This window comes from Stylophora pistillata, chromosome 6 (assembly GCF_964205215.1).
Source record: "Stylophora pistillata chromosome 6, jaStyPist1.2, whole genome shotgun sequence".
NCBI classification, from domain to species: Eukaryota; Metazoa; Cnidaria; class Anthozoa; order Scleractinia; family Pocilloporidae; genus Stylophora; species Stylophora pistillata.
In genome coordinates, this window is record NC_142524.1 from 36516846 (window position 1) to 36534705 (window position 17860).

The window sequence follows — 17860 nt, forward strand, 5'->3', positions numbered from 1 at the left end:
TTGGGAAGGGCCAGGATATGATTTCCGCGCAAGTTGTAGGATGAAGACCTTACGATGAACATATCTTTTAAATGACCTCGATAATTCGTAAAGAACAGACTCTTATATAACGTGATCATGAAGTTCTGGAGGCGTCTAATGAGCAGAGTTAGTAAAATGTCATATGGAGAGCTGTAGTCCTGTAGTATAAACCTAAGAATGCGCTCATTTAGATTATCTACTTTGTCGGCATTGCGCGTACCACAGAGATGCCAAAGAGAAGAACGGTAGTAAAAATGCGGAAAAATAAAAGCTTTATAAATCTTCCATAGCGTCTTATTATTAATAAGTTTCCGAAATATGAGCATTACGTTCAATTGATCATTTACTTTCCTACAGATAACTGACTCGTAACTATTAAAAGAGAGCCTATTATCTCAAATGAGATACAGCAGTCACGCACATTTTAAAAAATTTCTGATTCTAGAAGAAGACAGGATGCTTGACCTCCTTTAAGTGACTAGGACAGAAATTCTCCGAACTATATCGAAATAATATCAAGCAAATAATTGATGAGAATAAAGATATATATCAACCAGGCGAATAACAGTGGATCAAATACCAAATTCTCACAACTAACGTCATAAGAATTGTATGGCAGACAATAAGCTTAAGGAGAGTTACTAATGAGATGCTTGGCTTGATCTCATGCTCTTGCTTTGAAACATCTCCGTTCAATAAGCTGTACAATTACTGAAATTTGCCGGGTGAAAAGGAAATTTTATACAAACGAGATTACTTTATGCATTATAAACTCTAAAATCTTTCGTGTTTTTATTGGCTGCTTTACTATGCTTCTTCTGGTTTTATCGCTTAAAACCCTCAGCTGGGTTCCTTCTTACTGAGGTAAGCTCCTTAGCAATTCGATTTCATTTCAATGGATAGCCTAAAAGACCAATATGATCTAATTTCAATTTGGAAGCGTATGTAACAAAAAAACGGTAAGGTCAAACAGAATTTTTCGATCAGAAACATTTAGCGGGAAGCACTAAGACATTCATTGAGTTTCCAGTATATTTTGTGAAGCATAAAGCCGTTTGGAAAATCATGGGTCCGTTTCTGTGGCAGACGAAAAGTTCAGACAGTTCTCTGTACCGTTGGCTCATTCTGTTGGGTAAGTAGCCGTTTGTTGTAAGAAACACAGAAACAAAAAATTCACAAAAACAACGGGCGCTCCTTGAATAGTACTCAGTAAAACTTAACACAATAAAGCTGAAGATCAAAATACTTTCAAAAGAGAAGGAATCTTTTGTCAATAATTTTGGAAACAGTTTTGGGATACAGAAGAGACATGATCGATACATTGCCCGGTTTAAGGCCGGTTTTAGCACACTTTTCAGGTCATGCACATTAACATCGCCCTATTTTGCGATAAGAACTCGAGTTTTTGTTTGGACAAAATATTTTGTTGGCACGCAGGTTTTTTTAGTAGCAACACGAGTTTCCCAGAAAACTTCAAACATTTTCATTCCGTGACGTTTTGAATACACGAAGCGAACAAGTTTGCGTCAGATAACAAAGCACGGTAAAAAAATCCAAGAAGCCTCAGGGGAATGATTGAACAATTTTCCTTTGTACTACGTTAATGAGATATTAAAAAGTTTCCTAGATTTCGTCATAAATAAGTCCACTTTTGGGGCCATGAAGGTCGGAAGCGGGAATCTTAAAATAAAATGGTTTGGCTTATGGTTGAACGAAGCACATGACTGAGATCAGCTTAAAATATGCTCTAGGGAGAAATTTTTGGAGTAAAATATTTCGCGGAAACCAAATGCTGTTTAGAGAAGGATGAGTCATATGCAGAATGTTGTTCACCTGGCATCTGTACCAATGAATCGTTAACACGAGTAATATTACGTGCGTTTAAGAACCTAAGGTTTACAAATTAGATTTGACAGTGATATGCGAATTGCAACACAAGTACTTCCAATCCAATAAAACCACAATTACTTTTATTTATCCCTCACGAAAAAATATCCATGAACATTGTATTGGTCACCGATCAAAACATTGTTAACAAAGTGAAAGAATTATGTCGTGGAAACACGTAAAAAAGCCTGAAGAGGCAGAATCAGCTATTTCATTTTCACAAGAATGACCAAATTGAGAAGATTCGTGTATAATCCTAGACTATTCAAAAACAAAGCTATAGTTCCAAAGGCAATTTAAGGTTTTTTCCATTGTTTTCTTTATCCAAGAATTGTGAGCATAATGAAATTATATATGGGGCTGCGCGAAAATCTTGCCACAAAAGTAGATTTATTGCAGAATTTAAGTCAAATCCCGTTTTGAAATATGGCAAAATGACAGCTGGGTAACCCCAGCATCTCAGTGCTAGAGGACAGGTACGTGGCGAGGATCACAATACCAATAAACTAAATAATCCTGGATATGCCTTTGATAAATAGTTTTTAGTTTAAAACTATCTGAGGGGAAAATCGCTCTCAAAGTTCGAAACATCTCAGTGATCCAGTCGGTCGCGATTTCATTTGCACTTTTTCTTTGTTTCATCATCGACGACATTATTATAAATATCGCATTCTTTTTTTTCCTATTTTCTTTCCCAGTATTCTTTCTCGAAGAGTCACAGCCACAAAAAATATCATTACCTCCGCACCGATCTTCGCACTCAGTAAAGCTTGGAGGACATGTGACAGGAATTTATCCCGAAGGAACAGATCTCACATTACTCTGTGAAAGTTCTAGTACTTCTAGGATAAAGACTATAACATGGGTCAAGAACGGTGCCACAGTCACACCAAATTCCAAGCAGATGATATCTTCGGACGGGAAAAAATTGATGCTCAAAAAAGTAAAGTTTGCTGATAGTGGCAAATACGCTTGCAATGTTACAGTGGACGGGATGGCGGCAGTGACATCAAAGGAACTCAAGCTCTGGGGTACGAACCACAACTTTTATGAGTGGAAGTGGATCAGTCATTATTTATTCACCTGGGAAGGGAGGGTGGAGGATTGGGGGGGATCACAAGGTTTTAGGGGGAACAGAGGGTGATCAGTCGTCGCCAACAGATATAAGAGGGAACTATAAAAATTGACAAGCTATTAACCGCCAATGAGAGGCCAAGGGATGCTAATAAGCAGAAGGGGACAGTTGAATTAAATCAATTTCAGGTGGCTCCCGGAAACTGCAGTGAAGCGCGACTAGCACGTGCGTTCTTCGACATTCTTAAAATAGTATAAACTGACTGTGCCTACATCATACCACTGTAGATATGCGTTTAATTATTGTTCTATAGGCGGATTCATGCTGACGTTATTGTTTACATTTTTGCTCATTTGCATACGGCTTTGCGTAAAGAAGGAAGCATGTTAGATACAAATTGACTTCAGGCAGCTAAAGAGCTAGAAAACCTTAGTACATGGTGAAATTTTTAGCTCTTTGGGTGTAATATTCAAAGAGAAATAGTCCATCAAAAACTGCAAAATTTCTGGGTGGCAAAAGCGCTAATGAGCTCATACATTCTATGTAGAATTTTTAGTTTTTAAACCCGTGTTGCACAAAAAGTATTCAATGCATCAGGCTCGTATTCATTGGCCGAGTTAATCGTACTATGACCATTTGATATTCAGAACTGATTTATTTTTAGCTCCATCAGAAACTGAATTGCTTATGCTAATGAGGCAAATATTGTAAACAAGGATTCCCCTTTACGTGCAGGTACATGAGCGTTTGTAACCTCCCTTTTGAGTGCAACTTTGCTTGAGCACATGATGCTGGGGCTTGGACAGGTTAATTCATAAAAACATAAGAGAGTTCCATGCTGACAACACTGAATACCTAATTTACGGTGCGTGAAACCACAATTTGTCCTTTTCTTCTTTAATAGTTGGAAAAAAACCGGAAATCACTGGTTATCCACCGGAAGTAATGCAATTTATGCTGTGGAAGCAGAATATTTTTTTGACTTGCATAGGAGAGGGAGTACCATATCCACGAGTAAAATGGTACTTCAGTGGAGGGCCCAATGAGTCGCAAATTGCTGTGCCAAACGACAAAACAAATTTCTCCGTCTTTGACAACGGGACTATGGTAATAAGAAAATTCATACCAGCTGTCTACAAGTGTGTGGCCATGAATATCCTGGGGTCTTCAGAGAGGACAATTCACGTTCAAACCCCAAGTAAGTTTACCTTGCTGAAAATGAAGGCGGCGGCGACGCGAAAGTGATCGGAGAGAGAGAGAGAGAGATTGATCGGAGGGGAAGGGAGAGAGAGGGAGAGAGATTAGTGAGTTCTGTAATCTGACCTGATCACAGTGATAGGGAATGGAGAGGTTGGCCAGATACTTCCAAGCACTTCTCATTATCTCTCCGTCTCCTCTCAAACAAAGGAGCTTGCTACTTAGACCAGCTAATACTTGATCCCATGTTCTATCCTCTAAGTCAGGTGATTTATGTGCAGTTTTTTTTTTCTTTATGTTTGCACTAATGCATTCAGCTTTCTGTGTACAGTGACAATAGAAGTACAGAGAGATGTCTTGGCAGTTCAGGGATGGTCGTTCAATTGGAGTTGCAGAGTTGAAGGTCTTCCCAAACCAAAAGTATTCTGGGCGGATAAAAAGAAAGATCCAATACGAGAAGGCAATCGATTTATAACGAAGTTTCCGGAGGAACTAAGAATTCGAGATTTACGTATGAGTGATACTGGGCGGTATTATTGTGTCGCTTACCGTAATGAGACTCGTGAATTCAAATGGACCGAACTGAGGCTGAACGTTTATGGTAAGTGACGGTGCTAAGAATGTCATGCTGTGGTGCATGGATCATTAAAGAGTAGAAAAATAAATAGCGTCTCTGCATTCAAACTGACCTACTTTAAGGACCTTGACGAAAAATATATATATATATATATATGAAAAAGAATTCGTCCAGCAGCAGTGGGCGTAAGCAAACCACGGACTCCGGATTGGGGCTGGCCTTTTCTTAAATTTCTTTTTTATATTTTTCACCACGAAAAAATTATACATAGTCATCCAATATTCTGTTTAAAAAAAGCTATACCAACCTCGGAATGCCTTCCCAAAAACGCAAATGTTATCATTCTTTCTACTTTTATCATTAATACTTAAATTGAAAGTCATTGCTATTTCGAAAAAAGCTGTATCTACTCCACCCACACGTCAGGTCATATCATTCCGTGTGAATTCATTTTAACTGTTTCGAGTCAGCTGATGTCAATCTATGACTACATCTCATCATGTATTTCACAGAATTTCTGTTGAGTCTTGCGGCTTCATACACCTCACGGTATGTGATGTTGTGTGACTCGGCCAAGACCTCTGAGCGCGTGCCATATTAGTTCACATTACAGGTGAAGTCATGTTAGGGCACATGTCATCTTATGTCATCTTATTTCGTCATGTTATGATCTTGGGTCTACCTGTGTTTCTGGTGAGCTAAGAAGAAATATCATATTTTATGCCTGACTATTTGAGACCTGGTCTTCAATTTAATTATTTCTTTCTTCTTCATTCAGAAACTGACAGCCTCACAATCAAGTCCTCGCCCAAGAATATTACACACGCGTTTATTGGGAAAACGCTAACGCTTAGGTGTGAATTCGACAGTAAAGCACCGTTAACCATCAAGTGGGGCATAAAAGGATTGGAAGAGTTTCCAGATTATTATAGAATGCAAGACTATGGCTCCAAGTTTGAAATAACTGATGTGGGGGAATCGGACAACGCCCAGTATTACTGCAGCGCATCAAATGGTTTCAAAACCGTCACAGTTTACACTCATTTGTCAACGTATAGTAAGTGTAGGGTATGACTACTCATCCTCATTGTTTCACTATTGTCAATTTACAAAATACTAAGTGAGGGGTTTTTCCTGTATTTGTCTTATGTTTGAAAACTACTCAATTATGCTCCGTTGTGGTGTCAGTTAGCTAAGAAAGTTCGCCAGATATCGATGTGTCGATTATGAGCGATCAAGTCAAAACATCGCTAAATTTCTTTCCTCAGAGTCTACGGAGTGGAATCCAAGCAACATAACAGTGTATGTAGGAGGCTCAGTTTGGTTTCATTGTGATGCACAAGAGACCCCTCGATTCCCATTCAAAGTTGCGTGGCTTAAAACTGGACAGGGAAGTAAAATGCTCGACAAGAAAAGGTTCCATGTTATTGCGAACGGCTCCATCCACATAACTGATATTCGGCTTAGCGACGAAGGGAAGTATTTCTGTATGTCTAACACCAACTTAAGACAGACCTTTGGTACACGGTATCTTCTAGTGAGAGGTAAAAACCCTTTCAGAGTTACCTTTTGGAATCTTTCTTAATTTTACAAAAGAACCAATAAACTTCGTGTAAGGTGTTAACAGCCATTTAAGAAATCCTTCTGCAAGTAATTTTGGAATTAAATGGTGTAAAACAAAAATGATCCCTTTATGTTCTCCTGCACGAGGCTGAGAAACGCCAAGGCCAAGATTTTGGACAAACTGACTGCCGAGTACTTGCGCATTATTTTCGACTTTTTGCATGAAATGCGGTCATTCTAATCAGAACGTAGGCACAAAATTAGGGTCCGCTTTCTATTGTTCAATGACACGCCCATACTCTTGAAGTATCAACACTTTTGTCCACAGTGCCGCTAGAATAAGCAAATTCAAACAAGTTAAATAAGAAATTAAAGAATTTCAAAACCTAGATAAGCTATAAAGCATTGGTCTCGAAGTGAAAGGGGGCCGCGCCCATGTCGGCTGGAGTGATAACTATTGTAACAAATGTTTATACACATCTTCAAAAGTTTTTAATTCATATATCTTTTTTACTTTTACAGAAAACCCCAACGGATCAGACGCGCACGAAACACCACATCTAGTTTCAGCCGCGCGCAAGGAGTTTCGAAGTCATTTTTCTGTACTGATTCTCGTGATAGCAGTGATTTATACCTTATTTCTTTGACATGCAGCTGTCACCTTAATGTTTTTACTTCCACACCTTTAAAAGCAGCCGACCTCGAGCTACTCACAGCTGTACTCATACGAATGTAATTATAGTTGGCTGCGGCATCCTTTTCCGTACTCGATAGGGAGAGGTAAGGGTTATTAGGGTTAGATTTACCATGATCTTGTGGTGAAGAGAAAAAGCGGTAAACTTTTTATTGCTCTTATCTACCCGTGCAAGTGCTGAAACTTACGTATAGTGGAATCAAAACAGGAACAAAGAAGAAATGAATTGTCCAAATGTCTTTATTTTAACCGCGTGAGTCACTAAGGATTTTTTATTTTGCCTGAAATATATCTAAGGTTGAGGGTGTCATGACAGACAACCCTTAGAGAGCAGAGAACTTAAATGTAAGCTTAAAAATACATCGACAAATAAAACTGATAATGAGTTTAATCTGTTTTGCTTTCTGGGTGACGAAATGCAATTTCTGAATTCCGTAGGCATTTATATCACTTAGTCCCTCATGTGCTAACACCCACAGTTGAAAGACTGAAAACATAGCATGGATTGAATTTTAGTAGTGTTTACAGGAGTTCAAATACTCCATTTTTTTCACGGTTAACCAAAGTGATCTGAAACCCTCGATTGACGGCTAGAGCTGGAACCAGCTATATTTATTTAATTTTAAAAGACCAGTAGAAGGAAAAAAAATTTCCAATAAATGCCGTCCTCGAAATATGATTTGCATCCAGTCAAAAGAAAAAACAAAACGAACAGGGCACAGCTCAGTAACTTTCAAGGGATATATATAAAAAAAAAAACAGGTATTGAAACTTTACATACATTTCTTTTTCACACTATGTTTACAAATGTCCACCGTCGCTGCTGCCAGTGATTTACGAAATAGGTTGAAATAACCGCCGCCCTCTTCGGTTGTAGATGCATTAATATTAATTTCTTCAGTTATGAAACTGATTATATCAAAGCACACGAGTCAAAGAGAGGCATACCATTCGGTCAGATAGACTGAGGTGCCTTTTTAGAAAGGCCAGGAAAGACGTACAGCAAGTGTAACGATTAGGGTGGAGAGAGGTTGGTAACGAAAATGCCCTTCCAGCCTCGTTTCCACCCTTGGGGTTGAGAAAAAGACGGACCATGGGAACGAGGATGTGTCATTATTTGAAGTCATTCAGGAGAAAAGTGAACGCTGTTCAGGTAGTTTTGATTTAAAGCTGAAGGACTAGGATCTTATAAAACAGCTTACAATACCTATTTTACCTGTTTTACCTCGAGTTCCATACGTAATTTTGGTAGAAATTTAAAAATATGATCAAGAGATGACTGAGGCTTATAGTTGTCTTTTAAGAAACAATGATTCAACAGGTTGATTCCAAAATTTGCATAAACTGGCTCCGATGCAAATTGGAAATTGAAAGACTCGATTGTCAGGTCTTTGGATGAGATATTCACTTTTATTAATAAAACACCAAGTCAAAAAATGTATTCTGAGAAATCCAAATTTACAACATCCTGCCTCCTTTGATTTGGATATTTGTCATTAGGTATCAATATCATAATATTTTTCTGTAGGGGGTTTACGAAACAAAAGCAGCAGGTCTATTATTAGGGAAACATTGGAAAAAAAAAACGAGATGTTAATCACCTGCAAAAAATAGCAGATTTCATGAAGGAAACATTAAAAATTCGATTGACAAATTTGATCGTAAAATGTATTGATTGTAACTACACTTTTCCAAATCTTCTTTTATTGGTTGAAATTTATGCTTGCTTGCGCACAAAAGAAATATGATCAAACCACGCGCGCTCGTGTTTCGTTATGCAAATCCACCATCTTTTGTTGTTGATGACAAATGACGTGTACAACTTTAACAAAACAATATTTTCTCAGCTGATGAACACGCAATAACTCAACGGTAGCGCCGCTCACTCTTAACGTCAACATCTAGAAAACTGAAGCAATTGCAATTTTGAAATCTCCCGGCGGATAAGGTAAACACAAGTCAGTTATTTGACATGGGTTACGGCTTAAACAAATTTGTGAACCACGTGGATCAAAATCTACTCTGTAGTATCTGCGCTGGTGTTTTACAAGAAGCGGTTATAACACCTTGTGGACACTCGTTCTGCGATGAATGCTTGCATATATGGCTAAGCAGACCCAACACGAATTCGTGTCCTTCCTGCCGCTCAGATATTTCACCTTACGATGTTATTCCCGTGTTGGCGTTGAGAGGAGTCGTAGAGGGTTTGGCGGTACACTGTGATAATGATGAACACGGCTGTAAAATGGTTTTAAAACTGGAAAAACTATCAGCCCATTTACAAGTGTGCGAGTTCGCATTGATTGAGTGTGGCGCGTGTGGGAAAAGCGTGAAACGGTTCGAGTTACCTGACCATCACGAGGAGTGTGAAATTATAAAAGATTTGGTTGCAAGACACAAGAAGACACGGAAAGAAGAACTCACCATTGATAATCTCACAAAACAGATTGCACTGCTGGAAGTGGATTTAAACAAGACTAAAACAGCTTTGAGAGAATCAGAGGGGGATGTGCGCCGGGTCAAAAGGGAACTGAGAGAACTACAATTTCAGTTAGAAGTGAGAATGTCAGAAGAGGAAGAATTTGATCAAGACTGGGACCCGGAATATAACTATGGATATTCTCCCTCAAGCATCGCTCAACTTGCTAGTTTGGTGTCCCGATATCTGTTGAACAAACCTTATTATGTTGATCGCAACCGCATTTTTAACGCGATCAAGCGCTGTTATGATTACTACCACGGCTATGCGGGTTATTCACAAGATGTTCACATGTTACTTGCTGCGAGTTATGCAAGTAATTGGTTCACAGAGAACCAACGATCAAACTTCGATTCGTGGCTGCAAAATCTTGCGCGAGCACGGTTTTTGATTTCAAGCTAATGACGTGATAGCGAAAAATCGCTCTTCTTTTCAACCTCAGGTGACAAATTTGCATTTTTCCAGCATGACTTAAATATTGAAACTGAAATTTTTTTCACGGCATTTCATGCAATATTCGAGACCAAAGCAGTGCTGGTAAAAAACTTAAGGTTGATGTTGTGGGATTTTCAAATCACTTAAAATCTTTGTCAAAGAAACTAATTAATCTGCGACAGCAGGTTGTACTCAGAGATCTTTACAAATTATTCAAACAAGTGATGTTGCGGCGGTTATGGATTGTTAAGAAAGCTAAATGAAGCGAAATTGTTTCCAAACGATGTATGCGAGTATTGTGCTCTCACAATGCCAAAACAAAAGAAAATGAACGCCCAATAAATTTTGAATGAAAGGAAATTTTAGATATCGTTCTTTAATGGAGTTTTAGCAAGTTCTACCTATGATAATCCCATACAAAACTTATTTGTGTTGAATCTTTCTGAGAAAACAAACAACTCCAAAACCTGTGACAGCCTAGTCTCTTTAGAAACGATTGCAAACTCTGAAAAATGCACCGCTAAATAAAATAAAAACGGGAAATAATATTGAAGTTTTCAATCAAATTGAAAGAAATCCATTTCCCTCACACGTCCATTAAATTCAGTTCCTTTTATCCGCAGACGCGAAGAACAAAACTTGATCTGAATAACAAACAAGTCTACAGCTGTCAAGCTGATAGGATTTTCCGTAAAAGAGAGAAAAAAAGAGAGAGTGATAGGAATATGTTTCAAGTAGGCTGGACACAAAACTGTTCTCGCAGTTAATTTTCCTCGCAGCCTGCAAACGTGCTAACGACCATAAATTCGAACCGTATTAAAATAGCTAAAATTGTATGTCTTTGAACAAGGAAAGACTTTATTTGATCAGAATACTGTTTTATCATATAATTAATCAGATAAACACATCTGTCAGCGTTGAAGTGGAGATTATTTGCAAATTCACGATCTCGACTTCTCTTATAACGATGAAGGTATATTTTGATTTCTCTAATCGACTTCTAACAATTCGCCAAGGCCTTTTTCCCCCTCAGAACAGACGTGGAAGCTTGTGGCTTCTAGTTTCTCGATTTCCTATAGTCTATAAGCAAGTATAAATATGCTATCGTGTTCTTTTAATCCGCGACCTTCTTTTGACTCATCCCACAAAACATTTATTAAAAAAGCCGACGATTTCTACTGGAATGATTTGTTTGTGTATTGATGGGAAGTTAATCTTTTCTGTCGGGTTTTTATTAAGTGTCGCAAAGAGAGGCCGCTCCTTTAAAGAACCCGACTCCACTACAATTCTGGTATCAAAAATGTCAAAACGGAAATAAGTTGTTCAAATGGGGCCTTAATTCTTCATTAAAACCAATAGTATTTAGTAAACACGGACAAGTAGAGAAAGACTGAACTCGCCGACAAATCAAGCCATATACGAGGTATTTATGTAACAACCATCCCCTTGTACTGCTATCTAAATCAGTCACTTTGAATAGCCACCAAATGTTTGAGACTAAAACGGGTTCAGATTTGGTTGTTTTTCTAAGCGCCGCTATCGTGAGTACTCTGTAATTTCACTGATTGATCAATGGTAATCATTATATTATCTCGGCTTGAGCCAATCAGGGCTCGCAGTCTCACTGGGCGGTTCCCCAGCACTCTTTCCGTTAATCTTGCGCCCAAAAGAGAGAGGTCTGGGGAAAGAATCTCTCGACCCTTGGAACATGGTAAAAATAATAGCTCAATCTGCGCGAATTTGTACAAAGTGGGTTTAAATTTTTAGGGTTACGATAAAAAAATAGAGAGCAGAAATTCGCGTAGCCTCGGGAAACGTCACCAGCAGCTTGTCTACAGACACACCATTTGACGTATGACAATGAAAGCAAATAGAGAGGTTTCAATCTCTTTAAATAAAGAGTAACAGTTTTTTTTTTACAAGATTACTGAAGTCTGTTGTAAGTACAGAGAATACATCTTATTCCCTCCTTCCACAGAATTTCATGTCTTCAAGTAACTGAAATACATACAGAGGAAAAACTAAAACTTGGGATCAAGAAAACTAAACCAGCCTTGTTGCTCTCATTAAGCCTCAGGGGTTTCGTTAAGGGCCTGGGCACCAGGCAAATTCACCGGTTGTGACCACGGTTTTGCCCACCTGGTTTGACGATCTGGAGGAAAGTTTACCTTATAAAGAAGTTCAGTTTAAAAGCTTTTGCCAACCTGTGAAAATCAGTTGCCCTCCTGCCAAAAACATTAATGAAACCCCTGTTAAGGTGATTCCTCGGTAATGCAATTCACATCCTGTACTGCGCAAAAAAATCAAGCGTTTCAATCAATGGACCAAACGAGCACGGTCGCCTAAAATTCTTTAGTGCATAATTTTTCTGTATATATTATCCCCTTTCAATTGCAGAAATTCATGAAAAATTCATCGAAGGGAAAAAAAGATCTAGCTAAAAGTGTGCACGAAGCCGATGAGGATTCAAATTATGACCTTGAAAGCAACGACTTGAGAAACGTTTTGAGTCTTTGTCGTTTAAAATTGCGTGATTTTTCCACATAGTATATATCACATTGTTCCATACTCTCGTGACTTTCTATCTATTAAGTTTCTTTCAAGTGTTACTTTAGAAACCCTAGCTTCCAGCTACCGCAAAATGTACCGTGACACCGATGAAATAACGCGCGCGATTAATGCCAGTACAGGTAAACAATGGGGTTAGTTTGGCCCGTCAAGTCTCTTAAACAAGCACGGTGACTTTTGTTTTCAATGTATTTTTCGAAACAGGCATCGGTAGGGAACATTTAAGGAAAGTTTTAAAAAGATTGGTCGATAACATTTTTTTCTGAGGAATCACCTCGATAACAAAAAGGGTTTGAATTGTTTACAATTGAGAATTATTTGTGATGTGGCTCCAAACGAAGCTGAATAAGTCAGTTAATATGCTCATTGATTTCTCCCGCTTTCATCCTATTGGTCGCTATCGGTTCTAAGTGCTTGGGGTAACTTCTAGTCTACAAACTTAAAATTTAATATAAAAATATGAGATTGTTGTCCGTTTAATCTAAGAGCCCAACTTGTTTGGTTATACAAATTCCTCTTTCACTGAGTAAAATTTAAAAACTTCAAGGGACGACTTTCTGTTCTAAGGAGTTTGACGTGACGTATACATGACAGCCTGCTGACTACAAGATTAGTAAAATAGCCCATGCTCTCAAAACTGGTTGGGTAATGAAAACCATTAAAGTGCCACAATATTTTGACATTTCAATTCCACTGGATATAAAAAGTCCTAGAACTAAAATTGAGCTAAGAATTTAAAATTCCTCAAACAAGAGGAAAGTCAATTTTTAATCACCAGATAATAACGACTGTCTATAAAACGTTGGTGAGTAAAAAGTGCCTCTTACTTCCCATACCTGGCATGAAGTCTGTTCACAGATTTATTTTGCAGTATTTGTCTTTCCAAGAAGTTTCCTGAGTCTGTCATATCGCCCTGATACTGGTTGAAGGTTGCCATATATTGGATCCAGCCACATTACTCTGTCCTCAAAACTCATTTTCTGCAACACAGTGCTGTTGGTGTAAAATCTTGAAAGTGCATCCAAAGGCAGCTGCACAGATGGTTTAGGGGGAGGAGACAGCTTGGGCTGTGTTGTTGCCAACACAGAATCTAAAGGTTCTCTTAGCCACCAGCCAGGTGTCACCTCGGGGTAATCATCTGCAACTTCCTCCTCTGTCTCCTCCACCTCACTCTCGTCCACGTCGTCAAGCTCCCCCTCCTCATCAGAGACAACCTCTCCTTCTTCCACACTCCTCCGGACCTTCCTTCTTATTTTCTGAGGTTTGGCTTTATTAGTGGCACTACTTGCTTCTGTGTGTAGTTCCTTTGAGGTGGAAGGAGTGGGTTTGCTTGCAGAGTGTTTCCTGTATTGCTGAAGAAGTTCCTGTTCTTGTGTTCCATACTGAACACCAGGGTGAGAGGGAGAGTAGCCACCACTGCTGTCAACAACAACATCTTCTTGCATGTCATCATACTTTGTTCTTTTGGTGGCAGCAGGATTATGTGGAAGGACTGTTGAGCCCAGCACTAACGAAGCATTTGTTTCACCTAGCACAAAACAGCAAACAGTTTCTGAATAAAAAAAATTTGAGCTGACATTGAAGACCTAAGCATAAGCATTAAGTATTACATTAACTCAGCCCAAGACAAGCAATAATTATTGTTTCAGTATAATGTGGGAACTGAATAACTGAAAAATCAGATTCTCTTGATCACCACATTCATAGAGGTAACAACAAAACCAATAGCATTGCTGGAAACTCTTCAATTGTGTTAAAAATTGCTCCTGTAGAAACCTAAAACCCTAAAAATGAAATGACTTACAGCCCAGCCCTGAATTTGGTTTAGTGATGCTGATCTTCAAAGAAGTTCCTTCTCATTCATACAAATTATTTCCCAAGTTCATTAAATACCTGGACATTATTTTTAGTGTTTTAATCACTTACTGCAAACAATCCTGCTCTGAGTCAATGATAATGATAATGATAATGATATGATAATGATAATGATAATGATAATGATATGATAATGATAATGATATGATAATGATGATATGATAATGATATGATAATGATATGATAATGATAATGATAATGATATGATAATGATAATGATAATGATATGATAATGATAATGATAATGACTTTATTTTTAAGAGGGTAGCACATAACAGTTCAAGTACAACTGATGACCCTGTGGCCCTCTATCCCCATCCATCCCACCCCAGGGGAGGACATCCACCACACAGTAATCTCGTGCGTGGGAAATTAATGTCTCCTGCCCCTAACCCTACGGGAGACGGGACCTCCATTTATTCGTCCTTATCCGAGTAGACTAGAAACTAAGGTAGCAAATTCTTCTCAGTTCTTTAAAGACCTTGAGTGTTGGTCCGGCCGGGGCTCGAACCCTCGACCTCCCGCACAACAGTCCAGCACTCTATCCATTGAGGTAACCAACTGGCTTACACTGCTGAAGATCTGTCTTGTCTAAGTAGCAGGAAGTGACTTAGTGCAATGCTACTCCAAAAAAATCATACAGCTGACTGAGATATCAATAACCCTTTAGTTGAGCCAAGCTAGATAGAAAGGATTGGGCACATCCAAAAGAAGGTTTGTCATAACACACACAATACACTAGTACAAGAAACTAACATTCTTTCCTTCTAATTATTTCACTGTTAATATATTAAAACAGTCAATAAAATCTAACCATCTTCCTCAACATCCATGTCCTGCTCTTCCCGATCCAGTTCCACTCTTTTTCGTTTCCTGTCACTGCCTAAAGCAGCAGAGTTTGATGACATTCCTCTCATGTGCACATACTTGGCCACTAAATTGTCAATCTGCTGATGAGGCAGCATTGGAGGAGCTCCCACCTCAGCACACCTGTCTCTAACACCTGTAAAATCACAATCAATTCTTTGACTCCCAGAAGTGATTAACATACAACCTCTCCTGATAATATTAATATTAATACATTATCCAGCAAACAGGTAATAAGAATATTTCAAAACTTGTCAGATTGGAGTTTATCTTGATCTAACACCCAATTCTTGAAATTAGTTTAGAACAAAATGTGCAGCAACTTAGGTGAGGGGGGGGACCAACAGTCAGATCTTGGGACTAAAAGGGTTAGCACTTTGAATTTAACTGTGACATAATAATACAAGTAACTGATCCATCATTTCTTAAGTGACTTTTTTCCCTTCCCAAGTAAGTACAAATTTAACATTAGGCTTGTAAAAGGTGAGATACAATTATAATATTAAATGTAAACTTGTGCTTTTGTTAAGAAATGCACTTCTTGTAAGTAATGGCATTGGAAATAAAGAAATGATTTGTGTTATCCAAATAAGGTCAGATATCCATTTAGGCAGGATAAAACTTTTGTTTCATAAAATTTGTGAGACAAAGACAGCTTTTTGCATCATTTCCATAAGCTGTAAGTAGATTTATACATAAACATTGAAGAAAAAGCCTACCAAAATTTATGTGCACGATGCTGAACCTTAACAATTTAATACAAGCATCAATTTTAATAGATGTTTGTCTACAAAATTCCTCTTTGCTTTTCCGTTTGGGAAATTTAGAGTGAGTGTCTAAGAATGAAAAGAACCCTTGGATACCAAATTTTTCAATTATATTTCTTACATCCTGCTTCTTTTATTCCCTTTTTCAAAGGAAATTTATATATTTGTGTCAGTGAAATATCAGTGAGTATAACCTTATTTCATAATTATTCCCTTAAAAGCAACTGGCCAAACCTAGGAATAATGAAACTGACACCACTCAGTGAGCTTTGATGAAACTGATTAGAGCACTTCTTTCCAATTTTCTAGGTATGCAACATTAGGTTATTAAAAATACCTCCTTCTTACTATCTTCTGCAAGGTACAAACTCACCTTCTGGTAAGGGAATATTAAAACCTGGGTATTCAATAAAAGAACTTCTAAAGTGTTCTTCATTCTCGTGTTCATCTTCCTCCTCAATGTAATCATTTATGCTGCCATCACCATCATAAATAAGCAAACTTGGTTTCACAGTCTTTGGTAAATACCCTGGTGGATAACCCAAATGTCTCATTCGGTAAATGTATGGTGGCAAATCTTGCTCTGTGATTCCGAGTGCTTCCCTTAGCTCATCAGTAATCAACCCTGGTTTGAACCTTCCAAAGCGTTTCATTGCTGAATCATCAAGATGGTATCTAGTTCTTAAGTTCACTGGTGAAGCAAACTTATTGTGGAATTCTCGCCTGTTTGCATTGATTCTTTGCAAATCATGTGTCTCAGGGCAGTCTTGGAGAGAATGTCCAGGATTTCCACAATTGAAACAACAACTCCGACTTTTCAGCTTCACTTTTGGTGTTTCATCTGGAGCCAAAACTCGAAAATAAACTTGTTCGTATTGAGGAATTGTCCAACCATCACTGATCTGAGGATTTAGATCAACTAACGGCAGCCCACTGCAGTCTATACAATATTCATCGTAGTACTGCAAAGAACTAATGATGGAAAAAGGTTGGCTATAACCCTTGTCCTCGGCTAACTTGCCCACTTCATAATTTGTATCAAAGACGGAAGCTGGAAAATTTTGGCTTCCAAACGACTCTCCCTCATTAAAATCGTCGGTTCGTCGTAGTAAAGTTTGAATGAATTCTTCGACCTTTTCTCTGGATCTAATCGAAGACTTGTTATCGAAAAAAATCCCTTGAAATAAAGGAGAATACCTATCTTGGTGTTCAGCTGTAGTGGCACAGTTCAACTTCCACACACCGATCAAAGATTTCAAAGCATTCTTCAACCGTATGTTTTCTTGTAGTAACGTGTTCCAAGGCGTTTTACCAGGGCAATCATTCCTCTCTTCTGATGGTCTTTTTGTTTCCTTTTCTGCCTCAAATTCGGTAAAAAGAAGCTCTTCGTCGAAGCACGCATCTTCCGCCGCCATTTTGGAAAAACATTAGTTGCCAGTCTCCTGACTGAGTGAACAGATAAAATTGCTGGAGAATGTTTCCTCCTCTCCTCTGTTAAATTTTGCTACATAATAATGTTATCTATCAATGAAAGCATTTGAAAAACAGAAGTTAAATTGTGTACAAAAGTTCTCATTTTCAAAGGTTTTGAAATTAATCTTACATGAGATCAGCAGGAGTAAGTTGCCAAAGTGTATAGATGAAGCAGTAAAATTTAATGGTTTGAACCAGGAGGTAACATGTGAAAGTGTAGTGTGATCGTCTGGGTGAGTGTAGTCCTGACAGGGACTGTTGTCGGTGGTGGCGACTGATGTTTCGACAACCTGTGCAGAATTCATCATCAGAGTCATCACTTGACTCTCAAGATGACTTCTGCACAAATTGTTGAAACGTCATTCAACACCACCAAGAACAG

General features: G+C 38.3%; 3 protein-coding genes across 4 annotated transcripts; 2 read left to right on the plus strand and 1 right to left on the minus strand.

The window, feature by feature from the left end:
• Positions 1–936: 936 nt before the first annotated feature.
• Positions 937–7405, plus strand: LOC111331917 (contactin-3). The gene is made up of 7 exons (XM_022937137.2): positions 937–1153; positions 2607–2939; positions 3888–4181; positions 4512–4781; positions 5536–5814; positions 6026–6301; positions 6843–7405. Exons 1-7 carry the CDS (start codon positions 1087–1089, stop codon positions 6965–6967), a joined length of 1644 nt encoding a protein of 547 aa, XP_022792872.2. The 5' UTR covers positions 937–1086; the 3' UTR covers positions 6968–7405.
• LOC111331883 (zinc finger CCHC domain-containing protein 8) lies at positions 4975–17494 on the minus strand. Of its 2 annotated transcripts, XM_088762505.1 has the most exons (4): positions 16379–17494; positions 15186–15374; positions 13333–14024; positions 4975–5455 (listed from the first exon to the last, which is right to left on the minus strand). In XM_088762505.1, the coding sequence occupies exons 1-3, from the start codon at positions 17418–17420 to the stop codon at positions 13357–13359; spliced, it is 1899 nt and encodes a 632-aa protein (XP_088618631.1). In that variant the 5' UTR covers positions 17421–17494; the 3' UTR covers positions 4975–5455; positions 13333–13356. The 2 variants fall into 2 exon arrangements, with proteins under 2 accessions (XP_088618631.1, XP_022792826.2); XM_022937091.2 differs by lacking the exon at positions 4975–5455 and having other exon boundaries at positions 11802–14024; positions 16379–17491.
• LOC111331884 (uncharacterized) lies at positions 8844–11112 on the plus strand. Its single transcript, XM_022937092.2, has one exon. The coding sequence runs from the start codon at positions 8987–8989 to the stop codon at positions 9893–9895; it is 909 nt and encodes a 302-aa protein (XP_022792827.1). The 5' UTR covers positions 8844–8986; the 3' UTR covers positions 9896–11112.
• Positions 17495–17860: the final 366 nt, after the last annotated feature.